This window comes from Oryza brachyantha, chromosome 1 (genome assembly GCF_000231095.2).
Source record: "Oryza brachyantha chromosome 1, ObraRS2, whole genome shotgun sequence".
In the NCBI taxonomy this organism is placed as follows: domain Eukaryota; kingdom Viridiplantae; phylum Streptophyta; class Magnoliopsida; order Poales; family Poaceae; genus Oryza; species Oryza brachyantha.
Window position 1 is genome coordinate 29,637,840 of NC_023163.2, and position 24,154 is coordinate 29,661,993.

The 24,154-nt window shown below is 37.2% G+C and overlaps 3 protein-coding genes and 1 non-coding gene across 6 annotated transcripts; 2 read left to right on the forward strand and 2 right to left on the reverse strand.

The window, feature by feature from the left end:
- The first annotated feature begins 2,759 nt into the window (after positions 1-2,759).
- On the forward strand, positions 2,760-5,102 carry LOC121056726 (ethylene-responsive transcription factor ERF039-like). Its single transcript, XM_040529983.1, has 2 exons — positions 2,760-2,765; positions 4,249-5,102. Exons 1-2 carry the CDS (start codon positions 2,760-2,762, stop codon positions 4,924-4,926), a joined length of 684 nt encoding a protein of 227 aa, XP_040385917.1. The 3' UTR covers positions 4,927-5,102.
- A 2,798-nt stretch (positions 5,103-7,900) lies between these two features.
- LOC102712775 (UPF0301 protein Cpar_0662-like) lies at positions 7,901-11,014 on the reverse strand. Its single transcript, XM_015836776.2, has 3 exons — positions 10,718-11,014; positions 9,590-9,717; positions 7,901-8,784 (listed from the first exon to the last, which is right to left on the reverse strand). Exons 1-3 carry the CDS (start codon positions 10,986-10,988, stop codon positions 8,116-8,118), a joined length of 1,068 nt encoding a protein of 355 aa, XP_015692262.2. The 5' UTR covers positions 10,989-11,014; the 3' UTR covers positions 7,901-8,115.
- Positions 11,015-13,082: 2,068 nt separating this feature from the next.
- Positions 13,083-13,156, reverse strand: TRNAI-UAU. The gene has a single exon. It is a non-coding gene; the product is annotated as a tRNA-Ile (tRNA).
- Positions 13,157-16,983: 3,827 nt separating this feature from the next.
- Positions 16,984-22,094, forward strand: LOC102700944 (MADS-box transcription factor 21). 3 transcript variants are annotated; one of them, XM_015839572.2, is made up of 8 exons: positions 16,984-17,073; positions 18,039-18,260; positions 19,592-19,673; positions 19,762-19,856; positions 20,008-20,107; positions 20,984-21,025; positions 21,132-21,173; positions 21,621-22,094. In XM_015839572.2, exons 2-8 carry the CDS (start codon positions 18,076-18,078, stop codon positions 21,888-21,890), a joined length of 816 nt encoding a protein of 271 aa, XP_015695058.1. In that variant the 5' UTR covers positions 16,984-17,073; positions 18,039-18,075; the 3' UTR covers positions 21,891-22,094. The 3 variants fall into 3 exon arrangements, with proteins under 3 accessions (XP_015695058.1, XP_006645140.1, XP_015695061.1); XM_006645077.3 differs by having other exon boundaries at positions 19,792-19,856; XM_015839575.2 differs by having other exon boundaries at positions 18,043-18,260.
- Positions 22,095-24,154: the final 2,060 nt, after the last annotated feature.

Sequence of the window (24,154 nt, forward strand, 5' to 3'; positions counted from 1 at the left end):
CCAATTGCCAATGGCTTCACTAACAGTTAATCGTACGTACGCTAATACTACTTTACTTTGGGTAAAAAAAACTGTTAACCTTTTTTATTGAATCATCTACCTGTTCTTTTTTTACGAAACACGTATTCATAACGTGCGTACATCCTCGTATAACTGTATACATGCTTATTATCTTCTATTCTCCCTATAAACATTTCTAAATCCAAGGCTTTAAAAAGCATATCTTTAAGATGTATAAACTCATCATGGTTTCTCTCGTTATTATTAATAGATACATCATTTATTATTTTATGTTTTTATTAGTTCTAGGCGAGACAATATTTTCACTGTTTTGATGGTAAATTTAGCATGCATACCTCTTGATTATAAGATTTTAGCAGGTTTGATTTTTTATCGGTTTCTTAAATACACTTACCGTACCACTAAAATGTATATTTTTATCATCTTCTATTTTATAGTAGATTTATCAATATTATTTTAGTTAATTTTATTATTCATGTTATTAAATTGATATTAGAAAATTATATTTTTTTTATGTTTCATCGCCGAAATAAAACAGCTCTTTGAAGCTGATGTTTAGGTCATGATTAGTTTCCAAAAATTTTCGTCCAAAAACATCACATCAAATTTTTGGACGACTAAATAGACCATTAAACATAGATAAAATGGAAAACTAATTGCATAATTACGTGAGAAATCGTGAGACGAATCTTTTGAGTTGAGTTAGTCGACGATTAGTCATAAGTGCTACAGTAACCCACATGCTCTAATGATGGATTAATTAGACCAAAAAGATTTGTCTCGCGGTTTCTCGGCGAGCCGCGAAATTCGTTCGTCCGAAAACTACTTCCGACAACCAGTCGAACGTGTAATATGACACCCAAAATTTTTATTTTTCTAACTAAACACTCCCTAGGCCAAGGCAGGTGCCAAACAGCCGGCCGAGCTGTCGAGAGCTGCCGACCACGGCTCCCCCAGAAGTCCAGTCAGCACAATGCCGTTTTTAACCGTCAACCACCAGAGGGCTCCCCCCCGTGTCGTGTCCCCACTAGGCAGTGCCAGGGAGATGCCAGGGTGTTGATCAAGAAGGGAAAGTTTCTCGCAAGGCGTGTGCAAGTAGTGCACGGTCAATTCCACACGTGACAGCTCTGCATCGGCTTTCATCCACACGCACCACACGTTGCACCGCCATCACACAAGTCACCCCGCGATCGAGTAAAGATATTACTGCTCCGGTTCCCTTGACCATCGATCACTGTGTGTATTAGCTTAGCTTTGGTCATAAGGGGCTCTGTCTTTTTCTCTCTCGATCGCTAAGGAGTCGTCCATCTTTTCATTTATCTGTGGAATATGCAAAAAGACATATTTACCAACAGAAATAATATGTAAATAAGATTTTTATATATATGTTCTTAGCGATCTAAAAGTTGAGGCTGAAAAATAAATTACGATAAAAAAGACTTCAAAAATCATCATCAAATTTAAAGCAGAAAAATTAAATTTTTGGCTTATAAGCATAATAAAAAAATGAGGGTGTAAATTGGTGTACAATTGGATGATTATATGATAACTATTTGAGGATATCAACAGATTGAATTAATTATTGAAAGTTAAAAAACATCAAAACAATTTTATAAGATATAGAAAGTTTTTATTAAAAAAATAGAACAGTTCATTAACTCAAGAAACTTGCCACTAAATGGAAATGTTTCCATTTCTTTAATAAACAAGAGTAACGGGGGCTGTGATGTAATACTAGTTTAAAAATAGACCTTGTTACTCTAGAGTAGTTTAATTACTAATTGCACATGTTGATCACAAATATTTAACGTTTAATATGACATGCAGTAAAAATTCTTCATATAACTGCGGTCGGGTAAAAAAAACTCTTCCCTAAAAAAAGTAAAAATTCTTCACATCTTAGTTGGAAACAATGGCATATAGAGGTGTAAGTGGACCGACCCGTCAACCCGCTTATAGGCCTATTAAGTGGGTAGCCCGTCGGGTTACCCGTTTAATTGACCTATAAGCGGGTTCGCGGGCTTGCCCCTTACACCCTTAGTGGCATATCAAGATTTACATCTAGGAATAAAGTACAATCACATTATCATGTGATATTTCTTACATTTTCTAAACAATTTAATATTAGATCGATGGTTGTAATTTTAACTTTTAAGCAGAATCCTATCTTCAACATTAAATATGTTGTCTCAGCATATATTCTATGAGAAATAGCAAGGAAACTTTAAGATTTAAAAGCTATTTTCAGTAACAAAATCTACTAGTGCCCTTTCCAAAAGATGAACTGAAATATTCGAAGAGATTGATGATGACAAATTTAAACATGTTTACTGCATGCACTTCAAAACGTCACTTTATCAGGGAAGAGTGATTGGTTTGTTTAATATAAATACGGATGCAGTAAAATTACTTGAATTAATTAATACATTATACTTTGTACTGCGCATATTCCACCCCCGAAATTACTGGACGTAATAAAATCGAGCCAGGTCGGTCGAGTGGTCAATACCCGCAAGCGTTGCAACTAACCGGGGTCACTAGTGCCTTGACTACTTCAGATCGGATTTGCGTGAATCGTGATCACCTTTATTTGATTTGCCGCACGTTTTGATGCTTTTTAATTCGCTGGATCATTGTTTCTTTATTATTATTTTTTGGTATGTAAGGAATTATTCAGACATGCTTTTGCCTAAATGAAATTGACCTGCCTTTTTGGTGTGGTTAGGTATGTGCCGCCCATGCAGGTAGTAGCCTTTTGTCACATCACTGGCCAATGCAACTCTCTCTGGGTCCGGATCCTCTGAGGATCACTATTGATGTGAGATACACGGTGAATCAATATATGAATAGTGCAGAGGATTACTGTTCAGGTGAGAGACCTGGTGAATCAATGATATGAATATTGCGCAAAACACTGTAGCAACAGTAATTCAAAATATTGTTTGTTACTGTAGTAATAACTGTAGCGATAAATCTCGGTCATCTATTTTGATCCAACGGTTGAGAGATGTACCAAATGCAAATTAGTTTAGCACTACACTCTCTACGGTCTTGGATGGTGCAGCACCGAAATTCTGATATGCCAATGAAATTTGTTCATAAATTTTTTTATGTATGTATTATCTCCGTTCCTAAATATTTGACACCGTTAATTTTTTTTATATATGTTTTACTATTCGTCTTATTTAATTTTTTTTGTCAAATATATAAACCTATATATGTGCATAAAAGTATAATTAACAATAAATACAATAATTTAAAAATAATGAATAATTATGTAAATTTTTTTGAATAAGACGACGAGTCAAATATATATAAAAATTTCAACATCGCTAAACATTTAGAATGGAGGAAGTATTTTTAGCGGCCTAAAATCCTAGGTTGAAAAGTAAACTTAGGTTAAACACTCGAAATTAACTCTAAATTTAATGTTAAAGATTTAAATGTTGACTTATAAACATAAGCAAAAGAAAATGATCGGTGTAATGCATGACGTGCCATAAAAATACGATACATAGAACAAATACTACATATTAGACAAATTGTTACTAAAAACTAAATCTAGGTGGGACATAGTGCTAATAAAACATGGCAATCTATAAGTTGTGACCGCGAACCAAACTTATTGGTTAAAATTATGATGTGGCTTAATGCGTGGCCTGTCAAACTCAAGTATGAACCAAACATGCCCTAGCTGTATTGATTCTTGCAACCTGGCATGCAAACTTTATTACAGCAAAAGCACACTAAATTAACAGAAACCAGTCGAACCACCTTTGGAGAACAGTATTTCTTTAAATGATTTCCTACCAAAAAAAGTTAAACATGTTTAGTTTTATTAATTTTAATTATTGAAAGAGAAAAAAAACTGAATTGAATTAACCCCAGCTTTCGAGAAGCATAATCTAGACCCTCAGAAACTATACAGGATTAACACATGTTTGACCCTCCCGAGAGGTTTGACCCCGCCGCCGCAGCTTACCTTGCTCACGTTGTATTTGTACCGGCCAGAAATATCACAGCACACACACGGCTAGCTTTACTCGTCCACCCGTTGCTTCCCTCGCTTTTTTTTTTCTTTCTGTTCTTCCCGCGCGAAATCTCTAGAAGTCAAACCCCAAAGCAAGATTCAATCGATTCGGCAGGCTAGCAGGTCAACTCGCCATGGGTTGACCTCCCATGCACATGTATATATAGGCGTAGTACGTGCACAATGCTCATGAACAGAGGAGAGGAGGAGATGATTGCAAGATTTTGCAGCCAAGAAGAAGGGGAGAGAGATCGGTCGTCGCGGTCAGGTCGATCTCGCCGGAGCGAGGAATGAGCCGGGCGGGGTGCGGCGGCGGCGGTGGCGAGGAGGAGAGGTGCAGATACAGGGGCGTGCGGCGGCGGCGGTGGGGGAAGTGGGTGTCGGAGATCCGGGTGCCCGGCACGCGGGAGCGCCTGTGGCTGGGATCCTACGCCACGCCGGAGGCGGCGGCCGTCGCGCACGACACGGCCGTGTACTTCCTCCGCGGCAGCGACAGCGGCGGCGCGAGCGCGGCGGCGGCGCTCAACTTCCCGGAGCGCGCGGCGGCCGCGTACGGCGCCGGCGCCGTGGCCGCGGCGCCCCTCTCGCCGCGGTCCGTGCAGCGCGTGGCGTCCGACGCCGGCATGGCCGCCGACGCGCAGCTCGTGGCGGCTCGGGACAGCGCGCCATCGCCCTCGCCCGCGCCCGCGCCGGCGCACCCGGGTCACGTCGTCGCCGTCATTGGAGCCGGCGCGACGGCCGCGCGGCACGGCATGTACGCTGCTCGCGCGCTTGCCGGCGGGAGCACCAGAACCAGCGGCGGCGAGCAGCAGCTTGTCTGTGCTGAGGAAATTAGCGTGGATGACATGGAGATTTTTGATGTAATCACGCAGTAATAAAACTGCAAAAAATAACAAAAAAAATCAAGATTGGTAGTACTCCCTATTACTTAGCCGAAACTAATAAAGTTCAAAAACTGATGAGCAATTGGGCAGATGCTGTATTGACCAGGCACACAATGACGCGATAGATCTGTGACCTCAATATTGACAGAAAGCAGTTTTTTTTAGCATAAGGGTATATGGACACTCGTTGATTGTATGTCATCTAAATAGTCATAAAAAATATGAAAAAATATGACAAGGTAGTTTAATATGAGTTATATCACTCCACCAACATATAAGTTTAAATTTAACTCCTACAAGTTTTAGCAAAAATAATCTAGCTTACATGTTAAACTATCATATTAATCTATTTGTCAAATTTAACTTACATGTTAAACTATCATATTAATCTATCTTGTCAAATTTTTTCATATTTTTTAATGACTATTTAGATGGCATGCAAGTACACGAGTATACCTACACCTAAGTGCTTAAAAACTATTTCCCCAATATTGACAGAAGTTTCCATTAACAAACTCTAACTTCGCTTCGATGCTTTAATTTGACTTGCCATTTGCTTCTTTAGTTTTATAAACAGTGAGTTGATAATTAGTTACAGCACTGCAGAGATTGGATCTTGACATTTTGATAACAAAAACCGGGCTCAACGCGGTGAGCTAGAACTTTACGAGCGTTATTCTACTTAGAATGCCACAATAGAAGCCGTAATTTGATTTAGTAGGCCACTATATTAGATTATAATGATAAAACATCATGTCTTTTTTTAAAGCAAATTAAGTTAGGTCGGAATGAGACATTGCCTTCTTGGGTCAACTAATATATCACTAATTTAATTTTCTGTTGCCTCTTTAATGAGTCAGAAAGTCATTATTTATGAATATATGGTCAAATTTATATGTGATTATTAAATACTAACATTGGAAATTAATGTGCCCTATCTGCTGCCTAAAAACCAATCCACTGCCAACCTGTAGTTCTCCGTTTATTAGCTTGCCTGCATTAGGTTACTCTCAGTGGAAGTTTTATAACTAATAAATATGGTATCATGTAGATATTTTTTATGATGTAGCAACGTATTAATGAAGAGAGATGAAATGAATTTTATGAAGATGAAACCCTATATACACAGTTACCTAGAAAATTTGTATCTTACCTGTAGTCTAGAAAACAACAATAGATGAAACTATACATTAAGAATACATTGAGAGAGGTGTGTTTTATCATAGTTTCAAATATTTTTAGATGACATGTCACTCTAAATAATCGTGTTCATAAAACTTAAATTGAGAATAGTCTTATCTTAGTCTTCTCAATAGCCTTATCTTAGTCTTTGCAGTAGTTCTACGTGAAAGTAACTACAAGTAACATCTGCTCACGTCAAACCCGGTAGACTCTTCCGAGGGGATGAGAACGGCACAACGCAGTCACTGTAACTCTTCGCCAAGAACAGAAGAAGTCCACTCGTCCAGGGCATTCAGAAACGTTGAATAGTTGCACCTGAAACTTACCTGCAGCGCAGATAGTCTCTGAGAAAATCCAGGGTTCCTTTTCCCAACCCTTCCCTTGACACGGTAGCTTAATTCCTTCATCGTTGATGTGAATTATTCAATAGGACTAGACGAGCAGTGAGGACAAGTAGTCAGCGACCATTACTCAATACATTCTTAAATGCATTATCTTGTGAATTTTGGATATAATATTTAATAAAGTGAATGGTTTCTAAAAATCAACGATATCATGTATTTAAAAACGAGAGTGACAATAGATGTTAGAAAACCGACGGCCCATAAAAATTTAGCCCAATTACCCCCTAAATAGACCCATCGCTAAACACGGAAACTTTTTGATGCCTAAGGAGGCTTACTTATTGTATACTTGTGAGAGAGAATGGATGAATGAAAAATGGCTCCTCGATTCCTCCTAAAAATCTTTGTATCTCACTTTCTTTTATCTACATATAGAACATTTAGACCATGTTTGTTTTCACTTGGGATCATTGCAATCTAGACTATTAAGACAAATTAAATTATTATAAGCTGAAATAGGTAATGTATGGTATGATAGGTAAATAATTTAAAGTACCTTAGGGCAGTGGATTTTTAACCACTCAATAATTTATAAAAAAAACATCCTTAGAGGAGCTTATCAGATTATATTAATGTATGCTATAGATTATAATAAGTTGGCACAATAATCTAATTATTTGTTTCAGATTATTCCTATAATCAAGATTACAATAACCCTAATTTAAAACTAACATGACCTTAGACTATGAGTGTCTCAGGTTACATAGTATTCCCTTCGTTTCTTTATTTAAAGACATTAACTTTTGATTTTTTTATTTGACCGTTCGTCTTATTTAATTTTTTTGTAATTATGCAAAATTATAAGGCATTCTTGAAGTTTCTTTGGTAATAAATTAAATCATAAAAAATAATTAATAATTATGTTATTTTTTAAATAAAATAAACGATTAAACATAGAATCAAAAATCAATAACGTTAAATAAAAGAAATGGAAGGGGTGCTAGGGACTAGACGAGTAGTGACTAGTGAGGACGAGTACCGAGAGCGAAGCTTTGGTATGGACGCGGTTATTGGCACTAAAGAAAAGGGTGTTCATGAGTGAGTGCAGGATGGTGGTGCACTTGTGGTGAGTTTTCTGAAAGTCTGTCACTGTCGCAATCTGCTGAATCTCCCTAGCTTTTTGCCTGACGCGTTTAGCTTATCTTGTGGCATACACGGTTGACCAGAATTGCCGAAAAAAAGGCAAAGCACGTTTTAATCTCAGCTTAGTGAGTGCAGCCACTAAGCCATGCTTGAACAGTTCCTGACAATGGTGTAATCAGAAACACACACCGAACATAAGAGCGAAACTTATGAAAACTAGGTCGAATGACCAAGGTGTACCACAACAGATGAATCATGAATTCTGAATTTGCTGTGGCACGCACAACGTTGACAGATGAACGTAACACCAGTAATTATTCACAGCCCAACATTGTTCTATCACCAGTACTACACAATATTTGATCAGGTAATACAGACGAAAAAGATCGCCACATGAAACTATTACTAAGACTGTTCAATTACCCTGGCCAGTGACCGGGTGAGATTATTCCCAACTATATACAAACTTATGGCAACAACTGTGCCAAACTATGCTAGCAAGCAAGATTTTTCACGAGCCATCTTCCTTTGGCTTTTGGCTCAGCTCCGCATACTGGCCTCCCATCAGCTTCAATACCTCAGTCCATAGGCAAGAAGGATCTCTTGCAAGAGCGTCGCTTATCAGGCCTGAGCTACAGGAAGTAACGTGCCAGTATCCCTGATCAATCTCACTCAACAGCTGGTCGTAATCCCAAGCAGAGTACCCAACATAGAAATTCAGGTCCTCAGGCTTGAGCACACCATTCTTCAGAAAACCACTGGCCTTCTCTAGGTCAGTCCTGAAACCAAAGCAGACACCTGGTGACACCTCTTCAAACCCCTTGATTGGTCTGCCATCAGTAGTCCTCATCAAGAATACGCTCATGTCGACAGGTCCACCGAAGAAGAGGGAACAATCACTAAACGGGGTTGCCTGGTTGCGGAACGATGGGTTCACATGTTTCATCTTTGTATACAATGGGCGGTTTAGGATGACACCAAATGGGCCATCATAAGCATCTCTTGAGCCTGATCTGAGGAGGAGGATGACAGTTCTCTCGAACGTACCATTGCCATCAAGCTCTTCGGTTGCAACCAACACACAGCCAGATTCTGGCATCGGAATAGAATGGGCCCACTTCCGAGGAAGACAGTGTACTGTTCCATCCAATGCTGTAGCATTTGCATCTATTGTCTGCACCTGATTTGGAGACATGACAAAGGATGGTCAGCGATAAGCTTTCGTCAGGAAAAGGGCAGCAATAAGATGTTACATAATAAAAAAAAACTAGCTAGAATTATGTAGACACAGGGTACTGCTTTGTTTATGGATAAAAAAAACAACACTTCTCCACACAGGGCAAAATGGTCATTCTTCAGGACAAGTAAAAATAGTACTCCGTACATAAGCAATGCTTCTGAGTTGTCAACTACCAATATACGCTGAAAAATCTTGCTCCACTATGTAACAGTTACATGGCAGTTGTATGATAAAGAAAACTCGCAGTGAGAATGTCAAAGCAAGGAATATGCAAGCATGTGCTAATGTAAACATGTTTCAGCCAATGCAGGATAATCCCAAGCTGAACAAAAGTTGACTCTAGAATAAAATATAACAGAAAAGGTATAATCATGGACCATCTAAATATGGTCTCTGCGTGTTGATTCTTAAGAACTCAGGTTATCAAGTGGATGTTTCAGCAACTGCAAAAGTTTGCATGATACTGGATGAAGTACAGGCCAACTAAAACTACAGAAATCAACTAGCTGCTTCCTTTCCCAGATGGTATCAATAACAAATGGCTGTACCTTTTCAGATTTTTAAGGTCTATAGCATCAAGCTTATCCTACCGAGTTGCTAAAATAGAGTTAATGCAATGTGTAAAGCCAAATTCTCTTGGAATATTATCTAGTAAAAAAATGTAAAGGTCCGATCACCCAAATTTAACCTCATTTATAAAAAGATGGGCAGTTAGACTAAACTAGTTCAAAACAATAGTGCATACCTTTGGAATAACAAAACTTGCTCTAACGTCTCGCCAATATGACAAATTACTTGGTACATACATTGTGTCATTGGATTGTGGTTCATTATTTGAAACATCTCCACCAGGAGCAGATGCATCACCTTTTCCTGCACAATTTTATCATTTTGGTAAGACATACAGCTAGTTAATCAATTAAGTTCATTAATCGTGTTTTCCATCGATAACATATGTATATTGTGAAGATTGAAAGATATATTTTTGTCGATAACACGCATCAAAAGAACAATCAATACTGCCATCCCCATATCAAAAGCTACCCATTTGCATTCCATAAAGTACATATCCAGTGACCCATAGGTGATCTTTCAAAAAAAAAAAAAACAACGATCCAATTTCCTTTGATGTTTAGTACTGAAAATGAGAGATGCCAGATAAGTATGATATGGTAATTTGGCAGTGTAAACTAAAAAAAATGGCAACCTGCCATATGAATAATTAGTACTCCAACATTCCTGCACCCAAATAAGCTTGGCAAACCATTGTGCACTAATTGCACCAGAATTATTCCAATCTCCAAAGAGACCACAACACTAAATCCAGCGAGCTCGTTCATTATCTGCGCAATTTACCTACAACTCTTCAACCATTACAACCAGAAATCCACCGGATATGCATAGAAGTTCACATATCACCAATTGTGACATAGATAAACCAATTCCGATACCATATACTACCTCCGTCCCTAAATGTCTGACACCGTTGACTTTTTCATGTACGTTTGATCATTCGTCTTATTCAAAAAATTTACATAATTATTAATTACTTTTATATCATTTCATTTATCGTTAAATATATATATATAGATTTACCTATTGCACAAAAGAATTTGAATAAAGACGAATGATCAAACTTATATAAAAAAAAGTCAATGGCGTCGTACATATCTAACACCAACCCATTCCATGACTTAAATCTAAAGCAGCTTCCAACGGCGAAACCATTTCGATCGCTTCAACCCTCATCGAATCCACACAAGGTTTGAACGCTTCCCACACACAAAGATCCCCAACTTTACCATCCTAATCGCGTGCGTACAAGATTTTACCGGAAGCAACGACATCAATCAATCGATCAAGAGAAACCCACCAGAAGAGCGAGAGGACGAGGATGACGACGCCTTGTTCTTGGGCGGGTCGTCGTCGCCGCCGTCGTCCCGGCCGCTCCTGCCCTTCCTCCCGGACGCGCTGACCACCAGCCTCGGGCACCGCGCCGGCTGACGCCTCCACCGCCACGTCGCACGCCCCGCAGCCAGCGAGCCGGCCTCGCCGGCGGCAAGCGGCGGCGGGGTGGGTTGCCTCGCCGCGGGCGCGAGGCAGGAGGCCCCACCGCTCCTCACGTGGAGGGCCCACATGTCCATGGCCGCGAGAGGGGTTGGTGGCTCGGCCTTCGGGTCGGAGTGGAATAAGATCGGAAGAGAGAAGGGAGAGAGTGCAGGTCGCTGTGGGGCCCACCGTGGGGCCCGGGGGTCAGGGAGAGCGGTTGGTTTGGGTCCGGTGCCGCTTAATTTCGCGGGTCTGAATTTGGCAAAATTTGTGCTATGCTCAACTGGATTCAAAAAATCAATGCCCGATTTAAATTTAAATTTCAATGGGAGGTGGTTACATGCTCACATGTTTGTGTAAATACTAAGGCCATGTTTCTTTCAGCTCGAAATTATTATAATCCAGATTACTAGGAGTAAGCTAAAAGAAACAGACAACTTGAAGTAGCTTATTATAATCTGATAAGCTCATTTAGGTGAGCTTTTTCTAGATTATTGGGTGAAAAATTACCCACCATGCCACTCGACTCCCTCTTTAGACTTACAACCCAATAATCCAGACTCTAATCATCTAGAAAATAAACAACTCACAGCTTATTCTACTACAGATTATAACAATCTAACTTATAGTAATCTGACTCAATAATCTAGATTATAATAATCTTAATCTGAAAGAAATAGGGCCTAAATCATGATGTGACAGTGGATTGCTATGGATTGTATCCTTTGCTCATGTTTAAACAGTACTGCTCCTGCTTATGAGGTGACTTGTAGAGAAGCAAATTAAGTCATATGTAGCTGATAGCCTAACTAGAATACAACCACTTGTATATGTTGATGATGAAATATACAAAGTATTCATCACTTTATAAGCTAAATATGTTTAAGAAAATGAAAAACAGACAGTGTGTCATGTCTCATGCTCTCTTTGGTCATAAATATTTATTATTTAGGACAAAATTTTATGAAACTTTTAAATTTTGAACATGATCAATAATTTTGAAATACTTAGCATAAATACAAAACAAATTATATATATATATATTCCTTAAACTTAATTATCATAAAACTATTAGATTTTATTTTTTTCCAATATAGAATTGGTTGTCGAAATTTATAGTTTGACCAAATGTTTTCCTAAATAATAGATATTTTTTACTGGACGGAGTATCATCCTTGCACAAAATTTCTAACAAGTACATCCAAAGTTAAAAAGGATTTTTGAACACATTTGTATTATTTTAGTTTCCTTTTTCATATTAGTTATTATTATAATATCATTTATTATTTAGAATTGAGAAATTATGAACTATTTTTCTATTATTTTAATATGCACAATCATTTGCTTCAGTGATCACTTTTATTTTATATTCTTTCTTAATGTACTCCCTCTGTTCCCTAATGTAAGATGTTTGACCTTTTTTGGTTGCAATGTTTGACAAAAAATTATGGAAATATCATTTATTTTGCTTGTGACTTACTTTATTATCAAAAGAACTTTAAGCACAACTTGTCATTTTTTATATTTGTACTAAATTTTTGAATAAGGCAAATGGGTCAAACATTAAAAAAAAATTAAACATCTTACATTATGAAGCGAATTATGAAGCGAGGTAGTAGTTGTTTATTTTTACTTTATCGTTGATATATATTTTCTAACTTAGATTTAATAGTTTAACGATGCATCCATTTTTTTCAGATTTATAAGATATTTGCATGCCTTTTGCATTTTGAGACACTGGAATTTGTTATCGCATTTGCATGCCTTTTACTGGTTATATTAATACTAATCACTAGTGGCTTGGTTGCATAGGAGAACACATTATATTCTGCCTTACGTATGTTTCTTTTTATGGTAAATGAAAATTTGATTGTAAAATAAATTTCAACCAGGAAACTAGAACTATATATGTTTTAGCATTTAGTATATACTCATTTATGGAGCGGGCAAAAATACTGATGTCAATATTTCGGTGTATAATCATCTATAGAGTGAGATAACTATAAACCAAAAAATGATTGTAAAGTTATATTTAGCCAGGAAACTAGAATTATATGTGCTGTATCTTTTGGTGTATATTCCTTTATGGAGTGAGAGAAAAAATATTTATGTGGATATTTTAAATATTTATGTTGATATTTTGGTGTATAATCATTTAAAGAATGAAAATAAAATAAACAAATAAAAAATGGTCCCGGCGGGGCTCGAACCCGCGACCTTCGGCTCATAAGACCAACGCTCTAACCAACTGAGCTACGGGACCAAAGCAGCTAATTATCAACTAATATTTTATTAAGATTTGAAAATAGAGACCAGTGACATAAGTGGGGTTGATTTTTTGTTTTTTTTTGAACAACAAAAAATATTTGCAAAATAAATATAATTTTGGAATAAAACTTTTATATACGTGTTCTTAGTAATCTAAACTTGGCTAAAAATAAACCATAATTAAAAAAACTCTAAAGTCAACTCTAAATTTAATGTTAAAAATTTTGGCCAATAAACATAAGCGAAAAAAATAAGGCGTTTGATCCGTTCGGACACACATTAGTGCATTATCTCAGCGCAAGTTTTCTCATGTATACTGTGCAATTCCTATTAATGTTGGTGCCTATGTTAGTAAATTTTGTTGCCAAATTTTTAAAAGAAGAAAAATGCAGGCTTTGTTGCCCATGAAGGGAATTTGGCTGTGGAATGTTCTGAAGTATTTCTTCTCATTCCCCCATCGTACTGAGTATTCCCTACGTTTCACGTTAATAGATTTTTTATTTTTGTCTAGATTTATATGTTGTACTAATAAATCTAGACCACGTTCGGCCATGGGCATAAGTTAACTAAGTCCTCTCGTTTTCCACGCACACACTTCTCGAACTGCTAAGCGGTGTATTTTTGACAAAAAATTTCTATAGGAAAGTTATTTTAAAAAAATCATATTAATCTATTTTATATTTTTAATAATTAATAATTAATTAATCACGTACTAATCGATTACTATGTTTTCTGTGCCAGAGATAAGTTAACTTATATCCTCTCCGCCGAACGCAGCTCTAGACACATATACAAAATATATTGATATATGAATAAATCTAAATAAATCCAGAAAGTAAAACAGGAAAGTATATGATATTTTGCACTCTTTACATCATTAATTACCTTGGTCCATCAACACAAGCACTTTCACATATTCCATTTTCATCCCCAGTCATATCATTCATATCACAATCTGAATCTTCTTACCATTACCTTGCCGTATGGTCGTCTATTTCTATTATAAACATGTTGGTGGTATCATGCAACCGCATCAATGCAGAGGATTATTCATTGGTAAAGCTGGCCTTCATTGTCTTCGTGTCTCTCTCACTCTCTAGTTTCATAAGTTCTTTCAGAAAATTAGCAAAGCAGTACCGCTCCAATGATCAAGGAAATTTCATTCTGCCATTCATTAGCCGAAAGAGGTCACACATTTATTCACTAAAGCATAAAAGGTGCCATTTATGGATGTGTACCCTTCGCTTGAAAATGACAATTAATTATTAGGGTGAGTTTGAGAGAGGAGCGAAGAAAATGAAAGAGAAGATAGGTAAAACGAGACGAATCATTAACATATGATTAATTGAGTATTAATTATTTTAGACTTGAAAAATAAATTAACACGGTTTTTTTTAAAGCGGCAATCCATTTGAGTGCAATTCAGTCTTCAGCACACAAATTTCTTTTCTGTATTTTGCAGTGGAGCCCATCCTTGTATTTTGTGTGCTTGCACTTGGTGTGTGGCAGGTTTTCTAGCGAAGGAGCATTGAAATCTGAAAAAAAAAACTGAGCACGTATTATGCTTATATGCTTATGGTTTATTTGCAAATACACCTTGAAACAGTGTTAGGTAGATATGCAAACTTGACTAGCTCCTGCACTTGGATGGCTTGATGGCTTTCTGATTGAGGAAGAGCATATTGCATCAGATGGTCCACATGCATCCTTAAATCAGGAAGGGTCCTTCTCCATCTCCAAGACCCCAACTGAAGGCCCATTTCTTCTTCACACATCAAACACCCATTTCTAGCAAGGACTCCTTTCTGAGAAACTTAGGAAACTTGCACAAGAAAGAGGCAGAACTGAGTGAATACAAATTTACCTCCATTACGTTTGTGTGGTCCATTTCCTGGCTAAAGGGATGCCCAAGTGCATTGCAACTGTCAGGAGGTGAAATCATGGTTTGATAGTTGAGTGTCATGTTGAGCTATCTGAATGAAAGGCAACAGCCAGAGGTGAAATCTGGTTCGTTCATTCTCTGATCCTACGGCTGGGAGCAATTTTTGCTATATGTGCCTGAGAAGATGTAAAGTGTTACCTGTTGTTTTCTTACAGCAAAGAAGAATGGCACTGATGAAGGGTCTTGAAATCTGGCTACAACTTACTATACCTTTTTGCAAAGCCATGGGTACATGCATGCTTTCATGATTGAAAACTTATTGTGGATTTTCTCGTTCCCTCAGAGAAGCGCATGAACAAATACTACAAATTGGTGTGTGTTTTTACCTTACAAATTGAAAACTTATTATGGGTTGGATGATTGTCTTACGCCATCCTCTTTTTACTTGTGTTTACGCTTATAAGCCAGAATCTGAATTTTTAACCTTAAATTTGGATTTTATTTTAGAGTTTTTTCATCGTATTTTTTAGTCTTTCATTTTAAAATCGCTAAGAACACGTATATAAAAGTTTTATTAAAAATTATTTTTTGTTTGCAAATACGTGTTTGGTTTTTTCCATCGATCGCCTCACGTGTCGCCCCTGCATTTATCATGTTTGATTATATGCACTAATTGGCTCTGCATTTCTTCCCTGACGGGACGGGTCTCGAAACAGATGGTGGCTGTAAAGTTTCAGAGAACCCTGCAGTGTGAGCAAAGCTGCTTAAAATGAGGGCCAAGATAATGTGCTTGGAACCTTGCTGAGAAATGGCAAGCGTGAATCTATTCTAACTAACTTCTAAGGAGGCCTTCAAGAATGGAGATAGATCATAGCGCTTGGGGTGTTAATTAACTGAATATGCATGTCTGCATGTTTGTGTACGTATATACGGTATCACCATTCATATTTGCAGCATGCATGGTATGCAGTCCAGAAATGCAGCAGCAGAGCAAATAAGCTAGCTAGCTATCAACCAAATGCATCAGTCTGTTCTGTGTTGCAAACGTATTCAGAAAAGCCTTGCTTATTAGAATACAGTAGAAACATCGTGTACGCATCTTAATCTTTGCCATATATGATCAACAGCATTTTATGACTTTACAGTTCAGTTTGAGATGTCCATAACAAGCGAAGAAAGCTGCATTTTTATTAAGTTCGGTTTGAGATGGTCATGAAGAACTTTTTTGCTGCACGCCGTTGTAAGTTTGTAAGTAGACAAACATATATCTTCACCTTTGATTAACTGAATTGGAACCTATAATTAAGCAATTTGGTCATGCAGATACTGGCCTGCATCATGTTTCCTCTAATTAAGAATGAAAAATGCTTCTGATCTGTAGGTCTATATATGTACTGCTGTCTAGCTACTAGTAACCAACATGCAATTGCCTTGGTTCAAAGGCTAACTGATAAGTATATATATATTTCAACATTTACTTAGTTCTGTTGAATTTTAGCAAATAAAACAATTGCTAAATGGTTAAGGGAGTACATTTAATCGAAAAAATACTGTGGTTAAGGCTGTGTTTGACATAGTTAGAAGCTGAAAACCGAATTAATTTTTATTTTTATGATAGCTATTAATTTAATGGTGTAGAACATGAAATTGACTTCTATAAAATTAAAAATTTACTTTAAAAACATAATATGATAAACTTCTATATACAATTTTTTTTTGCAAAAACACACCATTTAACAGTTCGAGAAACATGCGTGCAAAAGCTGAGAAAAAGATGAAAATATTTAGGAGAAGAACACAGCCTAATCATGAATAAGTAAATTTAGGTGGACCAAAGTGTATATGTGCCCCATCCATGACCTGCAGCAACGACACACCCACTCCCCTGCTTTAAAAGGAAACCTCCCAGTGCCCAGGGCCTCCTCCATGCAGTTGCCCTAGTTGCCTTCTCCACTCCGCTCCCATCGATCAACTCAGTACAGCTCCGGCCTCCTCCAGATCGGTCTCCAGCACCAGTACCCTTCAGATCGGTAAGAACCAGTAGCTAGCTAGGAAAGCTTGTCTTGTTCTTGGTTAATTGATTGTTTGCTAGCTTTTCTTTGCGCCAATTTCCACATCAGCATGCAAGAACAAGACCTTGTGTTGATCTTGTAAGGGGAAATTTAGAACAGCAGCAGCTGCAGCAGCAAGTAGCTAAGCTATAGCTAGATCGACCTTGTGTTGATTTGGGGGTGATTGCCATTTCTACGCTTTGATGCGCACAGATCGGTCGATCTCGTTGCCTTCTTCTAGCTATGCATCTTGGAACGTGTGCTGCTTTTGGGGCGTTTTCCCTTTCTTTCTTCAGAACAAGTGCTATATATACCTGGGTCATGTGTTCAAATAGCTAGCTTCTCTCCAATTCTTTTGCTCAAATCGATCTCGCAAAATTTACCTCTCTTGCTAAAATCGTTGTGTTACCCCTATTTTGTTGTAGTGCGATTTTATTTTCCCTCTTGAGTCAAGGTCGTTCAGATCCATGCTACGAGATCAACTTTTTGCCGAGTTTTCCTGGGGAATAAAGATTGGGAGATCTCTTAATTCATGTAAAGATTCAGTTTTGTGAACTTGTGACTGGATTTTACCGACTGAAACAAGTAAATATATGTCTTGAGACTTTGTAGAAATCCGTTAGAACTTTTAGTTATCTAAATTTTTTTGTTTTGGGCCAAGATTTCTTCTGAACCTCCGTGTAGTAACTAGGATATATTTTCTTGCTTGATTATGTTAAGTTCATGCTTTTGATTAGTTTTCTCGATCTAGCTCGTTAGTTCATTTCGCAGCTATATAAATTTGCTACTTATAAACCTTCTTTTCGCTTATATATCCGAATCACCATATATACACTCCGAAAGTATATAAGCATCTTACTGACATGACCAAACTGACCAAATTAAAAGCCTGAAGAATATATGTGTTTGCTTAATTAATTAATTAAGAGGTAACTGCTGGCTAGCTAGCTAGCTGTGTGTTCTGAAGGGAGGTCGATCGGCATGGGGAGGGGGAAGATTGAGATCAAGAGAATCGAGAACAAGACGAGCCGTCAGGTGACCTTCTGCAAGCGCAGGAACGGGCTGCTGAAGAAGGCCTACGAGCTCGCCATACTCTGCGATGCTGAGATCGCACTCATCATCTTCTCCAGCCGAGGACGCCTCTACGAGTTCTCCAATGTAAACAGGTATACATATATACGTATCATGCATCTACTATACCGTACACTTTAGTTGATTTATTTGCTAGCTTGGAAAAGGCACCATAGAAACATACACATACTTTTTTGGATGTCAGTTTTTGCATATGCATTAATTAATCTTTTAGTAATGAATGAATTGACTGGAAATTTATTGCTTGGGTCTTTCATCATTAACATATATAGTACTGTTCGTACGTGCTTGTTGGAGTGCAATGTGGATAATATACTTGTTACAGTATTGGCCTCATTTTCCATTCATGAAACTTCACCTCCAGTTTCATGGATGTAGTACTAGCTAGTATAGTTCAAGCTTTGAGTAGTATTAATTATTGGGAGCTCTTTCTTTTGTCATGCATGCATCATATTATCATCAGTCATGCATCTCACACGCGCATATGCATGCATGTTGCCCAGCCAGGTACCTGAAAAGGCTTTGTTTCATTTCATGTACGCTGAAATGATCGAGTCGCTCTGTGTGAATTTATGTTTGCATGGAGAAGGTAACTGCAGGGTTCTCCCTGTTCTCCTTTCTTGCCAGTGCTAAGAGCGTTAAAGAATACTGTACCGGTGTGTAGGAGGATTCAAATGATGTCTGCTTGTTGGCTCCTTTGCATCTTTTGGTGCAACGTAAGAACCACAATAAATATATCTAGATAGTGGCACATGTCGTACGTAGTGCAGACCTATGTAGAGTGAACCTGTGAATGTATCAGGAGAGGCCCTCTTTAGTTCCTAAATTTTTTTTCCAAAAACATCACATCGAATCTTTGGACACCTAAATGAAGCATTAAATATACATGAACATTAAAACTAACTACACAGTTATGGGGGAAATTGTGAGATAAATCTTTTGAGCCTAATTAGGACATGATTAGCCATAAGTACTACAGTAACCAACATGTGCTAATGACGGATTAATTAGACTCAAAAGATTCGTTTCGCGGTTTCCAAGCGAAATCTGAAATTTGTTTTTGTAATTAGACTACGGTTAATACTTCAAATGTGTGTCCAAAAACTTGATGTGATGTTTTTGCAAAAAGATTTTACAAACTAAACAAGGCCTAAGATAGGTGAACAGCACAGGCATGTATTGCATATACTGCCATACTTTTTGCTGACCTGTTTGGTTTCTAAAGCCATCTTTCAGTTCCATTTGGGTCATCAATACATGTTGTTTTCAGTTCCACTGGCCATTTCACTTGTTAACCTTGGATCATTTTTCTCGCTATGTAATTCTGCCGAGAACTTGAAATTAAACTTGATAGTATTCATTAAACGATGCTTCATTTTCTACAACATTTCGTATTTTGGTTCAGCACAAGGTCCACAATCGAGAGGTACAAGAAAGCCTCTGCTAGCACTTCTGGATCTGCTCCAGTGATAGACGTCAATTCTCATGTAAGTTCATTTTTATTTATTCATTAATATTAATTGGTTATGTATATCCATACACTACATACACTGTATGATTTGTGTTTATCTTCAGCCTCTAAAATCAACTGAGTATTTTTCACAGCAATACTTTCAGCAAGAAGCAGCAAAAATGCGCCACCAGATACAGACCTTGCAGAATGCAAACAGGTAATTAAGCCCCTATATGTATGCAGCTCAATTAACAGTAAAAAAAACATATCGATATGTATATATGTCACGCATGCATGCATGATGATCGCGTATATACTATAAATGTGAAAGTGTTCCACATTTTGACTGCAATTAATTAACTTGTCAGGCACCTCATGGGTGAGTCGATTGGCAATATGACTGCAAAGGAGCTCAAGAGCCTTGAGAACCGGCTTGAAAAGGGCATCAGCCGAATTAGGTCAAAGAAGGTGAAAATATAATTGAGTCACCATGTATGATCACATGCTAGTTAATTACTACCTCCGTAAAAAAATATAAGCAATTTTGACTGTACAAATACATAGTCAAAATTTCTTATATTGTAGGACCGAGATAGTACAATCAATTATAACAGAGTTTTTTTATCATCCTTGAAAAGATACCTCAAGATTAAAAAGTGTGGTACCTTGAGGTACCAAAAATTTATACTAAAATTTTTGGTATCTTGAGATACTTTTCAAGGATGATAAAAAAAGCCCATTATAACAATTAGATCTTTGGAATGTTTGATTACATGCCGGTTTACATTACAAATACTGAGAATTTTCTTTAGTATTCTATTTACATATGCCTCCACTAAGGTTAATATTAATAGTTATATTTGCTTATACTGAACTTACATTAAAATAAAAGTGAGTGAATCAAGACGTATGAATAAAATTTTTGTATATGTATTCTTAGTGATCTAAAAACCAATATTAAACACAAACTTTAGTGAAACAACTCAAAATCAACTTAAATTTAAGGCTGGAAATTTAAATTTTGGCTTATAAGCATAAGTGAAAAGATGGGGTGAATAACATTAGTAAGCTTACACCACCCATAATGAACAAGAAATCCCTGTCAGCTGATTCTAAGAGTGTAGTATTATTGTGTATAATATCTTGTTTCTCTTATGCTAACATCATATATCAATATTGATGTTAACTAAAAACACGAAGACAATAGACATATTGCACTAGCACCAAATAGAACTATTTTCATGGGTTTAGAGACACTCCTCTAAGTCAATTACCAAAACATTATTCTGACAATCAATTTCACCCTGATATCTTGATTCTCTCTCTTTTCTTTTATTTTTTCAGCACGAGCTGCTGTTCGCCGAGATCGAATACATGCAGAAAAGGGTAACTTGATTTGCATGATCGCGCTTAAGTACTCCTTGTTAATTTATTCCCTTGCAAATAACTTGCATGATCAAACAATTTCTTACGCATTTCCACATGACTGCAGGAAGCAGATCTTCATAATGAGAACATGTTCCTCAGAGCCAAGGTAATTATCAATATACTGTCAGAATTCACACTTTCCACACTCTCATGTATTGTATGCTGTAAAAATTAATTAAGCATGTTAATTAATAATGAAAAAATCTAATAAATATCATTGACATAAACACTCAATTCTAAGTAATGCCATCAACGGCCGAGTGCGAGTTCTACAAAATACCATCGTATAAACGAATTTCTCTGAGAAATAATATCATCGTTAGTATTCCGTCAATATTTTTTCGTTAAGTGCTATAATATGAATAGTGTATTTAACGGTAAAAATGGACGAAACCCTAACGATAATAGCATTTCTCAGACAAATTCATTTATTCGATGATATTTTATAAAACTCGTACTTATCAATGATATTTTTTAGACTTATGTGTTTGTCAGTGATATATTTTAGATTTTGACGACAGAGTAGTTAATCGATTTGACAACGAACATACAGGTGGCAGAGGCCGAGCAAGCTCATGAGCAGCAGCAGGAGCACGCAGCGGACCAGGATCACGACGAGATGGTGGCGCCGGCGGCCGGCGGCGGGTCGTCGTCGGGGACAGAGCTGGAAGCGCTGCCGGCGACGCTTGACACAAGGGAGTACTACCCGCCGGCGCCGCCGGTGAGCATGCTGGCCGCCGCCGCGGCCCAGTACTCGTCGGACCACCAGACCGCCCTCCACCTCGGCTACTTCAAGGTCGACTCCGGCAAAGGCCTCCTCTAGAGATCGCACGCATATATATATATACGCCATGGATGCATGTATGCATTGATCGAATTCCGTAAGAATGACGAGGACGAAAAATAGTTTGTTGTATTGTACGTATAGTATGTTTGCTTTGTCTACGTATACGTATGTATGTATGACGACCACATATATACGCATTTGTGTGTGTGCGCTGCTACTACTATTATTATTGTCATATATATTCTGTGTGCTGTTATGGCTGTGATATATATGGCCAATTATATTTAAGTACTACAATTTCACCTTTTTAAAAAAATACGAGTGTATCATATTTTTTAGTGTACAACTTCTGTACCTCGAGCTAGTAAATACTTAGGATTACCAAGATTTTACACTAAAAAATTAATACCTCTAGTTACCTATTGACCGAAAAATTTTCATTTAGATATTTTATTTTTATATGCACTATTGTGAGTTTTCTCTTTAATTTGGAGTGACATATTAAAATGTCATCTTATTTGGACTAGCTGAGTGGCAGTGTCAAATTTATTGCCATCATGGGCAGAATTACATGATGGGCTTCCGGCCTATCCATAAAGAGACGGCCCCATCTGTTGGCCCAGCTAACAAAGCTCAAGGCCCGGTTTCAGAAAAACAAAGTAATCTGGCATTACCGAAAAACTGTCGAATCATATCCAAATCAATGAGGCCGATTTGGTGATTGGCTGAATATTAGAAAAATAAATAGTCGAATCACATCTAAACAGTGACAGATATTTGAAACTGGATGCAATATAAGAGTATCCTCAACAGCTCATCTAAATTTAGTCATCCGTATCTTCATTTGGATGATCATCTAAACTAGTTTCATCCTTCGTATCTCTATGTACTCATCCATATATGACATCCTCTATATTTCTTTAGAAGATAGAGAGATCATCTAAATATAAATGTTCTCTCTCCTAATATGGATGACATCTTAAAAATAGATGATAGAATAGTCGTTCTGTTGAAGCCTAATTTATAGTCTTCATCCTCTATTTTCAGAATAAAAGATGCGATAGATGAGCTGTTGGGGATGCTCTAAACCACCCCTGCCTACTATATACATCCCCATCAAACATTTATGAAGTATCTTAATTGATTAAATGTTTCTAACAGATAATTTCTCCTGTTTTATTTGTCCCTGTCATGAAATTAAATTTCAACATTTAGTGTGTGACAGGCTGGCAAATTACACTGACCTCTCAAATCTCAGGGATTTCTCGTTTAATTAGGGGACAACACAGCAAGTGAAAATTTTGGCTTGTCACTTTAGGATTGGATAGTGCTCCTATACGCCCTAGCCTGCAGCTACCCAATGTGTACAGTACATCCATGTGTCCAAATATTAGTATTTTTATACCGGATCAAATAAAAACTCTATTAACCGAGTATGTTTTAATGATAGTTTCATAAAATTACAAACAGCATTTTGACCAAAACATAGTAAAACTATACAATTAGAGTAGTGTATTACAAAATTACAGATTTACCAACAAATGTATTATGAAACTACAAATGTAAGAAGATGAAAGACAATGAAAATATTGCATATTTAGTGATGAATCTATACAGAAAAAACTATATTTCTACACTTATGTGCTAGAGTTACAAAAGTTGTAGTTTTGTGATATATATTACTCTGACGTAAATATATATATATATATATATATATATATATATATATATATATATATATATATATATATATATATATGCAGTCTTATGATCATAGTTTGGCCAAATTATTTGTAGTTTGTAATATTCACTAACAACTAATTATATCACATTTCAATTTATGGATCTTATAAGTACACTTAAGGACCGCTCTCAAAGATAATTAATTCTCCCAAAGAGAGGACATGGACGAAGATTAAAAAAAAAAAGAAAAGAACTCCACCGGAAGCTATTCTCAGTGGAGCAACAAGTCCTAGTCCGGGCACCAGTCTAGCTACTGTCTCCAGCCATGGCGATCACCTTGACAGAGAGCACACGTACATATATATACCCTACACATATTATATCTCTAATCTTGTCATGATTGGCCATGATTAGCACAAATCACACATTAGCTTGCTAGCTGTTCAAATAAAAACCGGTTCAGGTAGTTAGCTAGTTCCTGCCAGGTGCCTAACTGGAGCTCATGTTTCTTTCTGGCCGCTCACCTAGCATTTGCATGTTCTATGCGTGTGCCAGCATTTTTTTATAATTAAAAGCACTGTATTTTTGCGCATACGTGTACATCAGTACATCGAATA

Bases quoted from the DNA above. Each gene is read 5' to 3' on its own strand.
- LOC102700944 (XM_015839572.2), top strand. From the start codon at position 18,076: ATGGGGAGGGGGAAGATTGAGATCAAGAGAATCGAGAACAAGACGAGC. The intron at 20,108-20,983 runs GTGAAAATATAA...TTATTTTTTCAG, and splicing joins GCCGAATTAGGTCAAAGAAG to CACGAGCTGCTGTTCGCCGA. The intron at 21,026-21,131 runs GTAACTTGATTT...ACATGACTGCAG, and splicing joins TCGAATACATGCAGAAAAGG to GAAGCAGATCTTCATAATGA.
- LOC102712775 (XM_015836776.2), bottom strand. From the start codon at position 10,988: ATGGACATGTGGGCCCTCCACGTGAGGAGCGGTGGGGCCTCCTGCCTC. The intron at 9,718-10,717 runs GTGGGTTTCTCT...AAAATTGTGCAG, and splicing joins CTCGTCCTCTCGCTCTTCTG to GAAAAGGTGATGCATCTGCT. The intron at 8,785-9,589 runs GTATGCACTATT...TCTCCAAATCAG, and splicing joins CAAGTTTTGTTATTCCAAAG to GTGCAGACAATAGATGCAAA.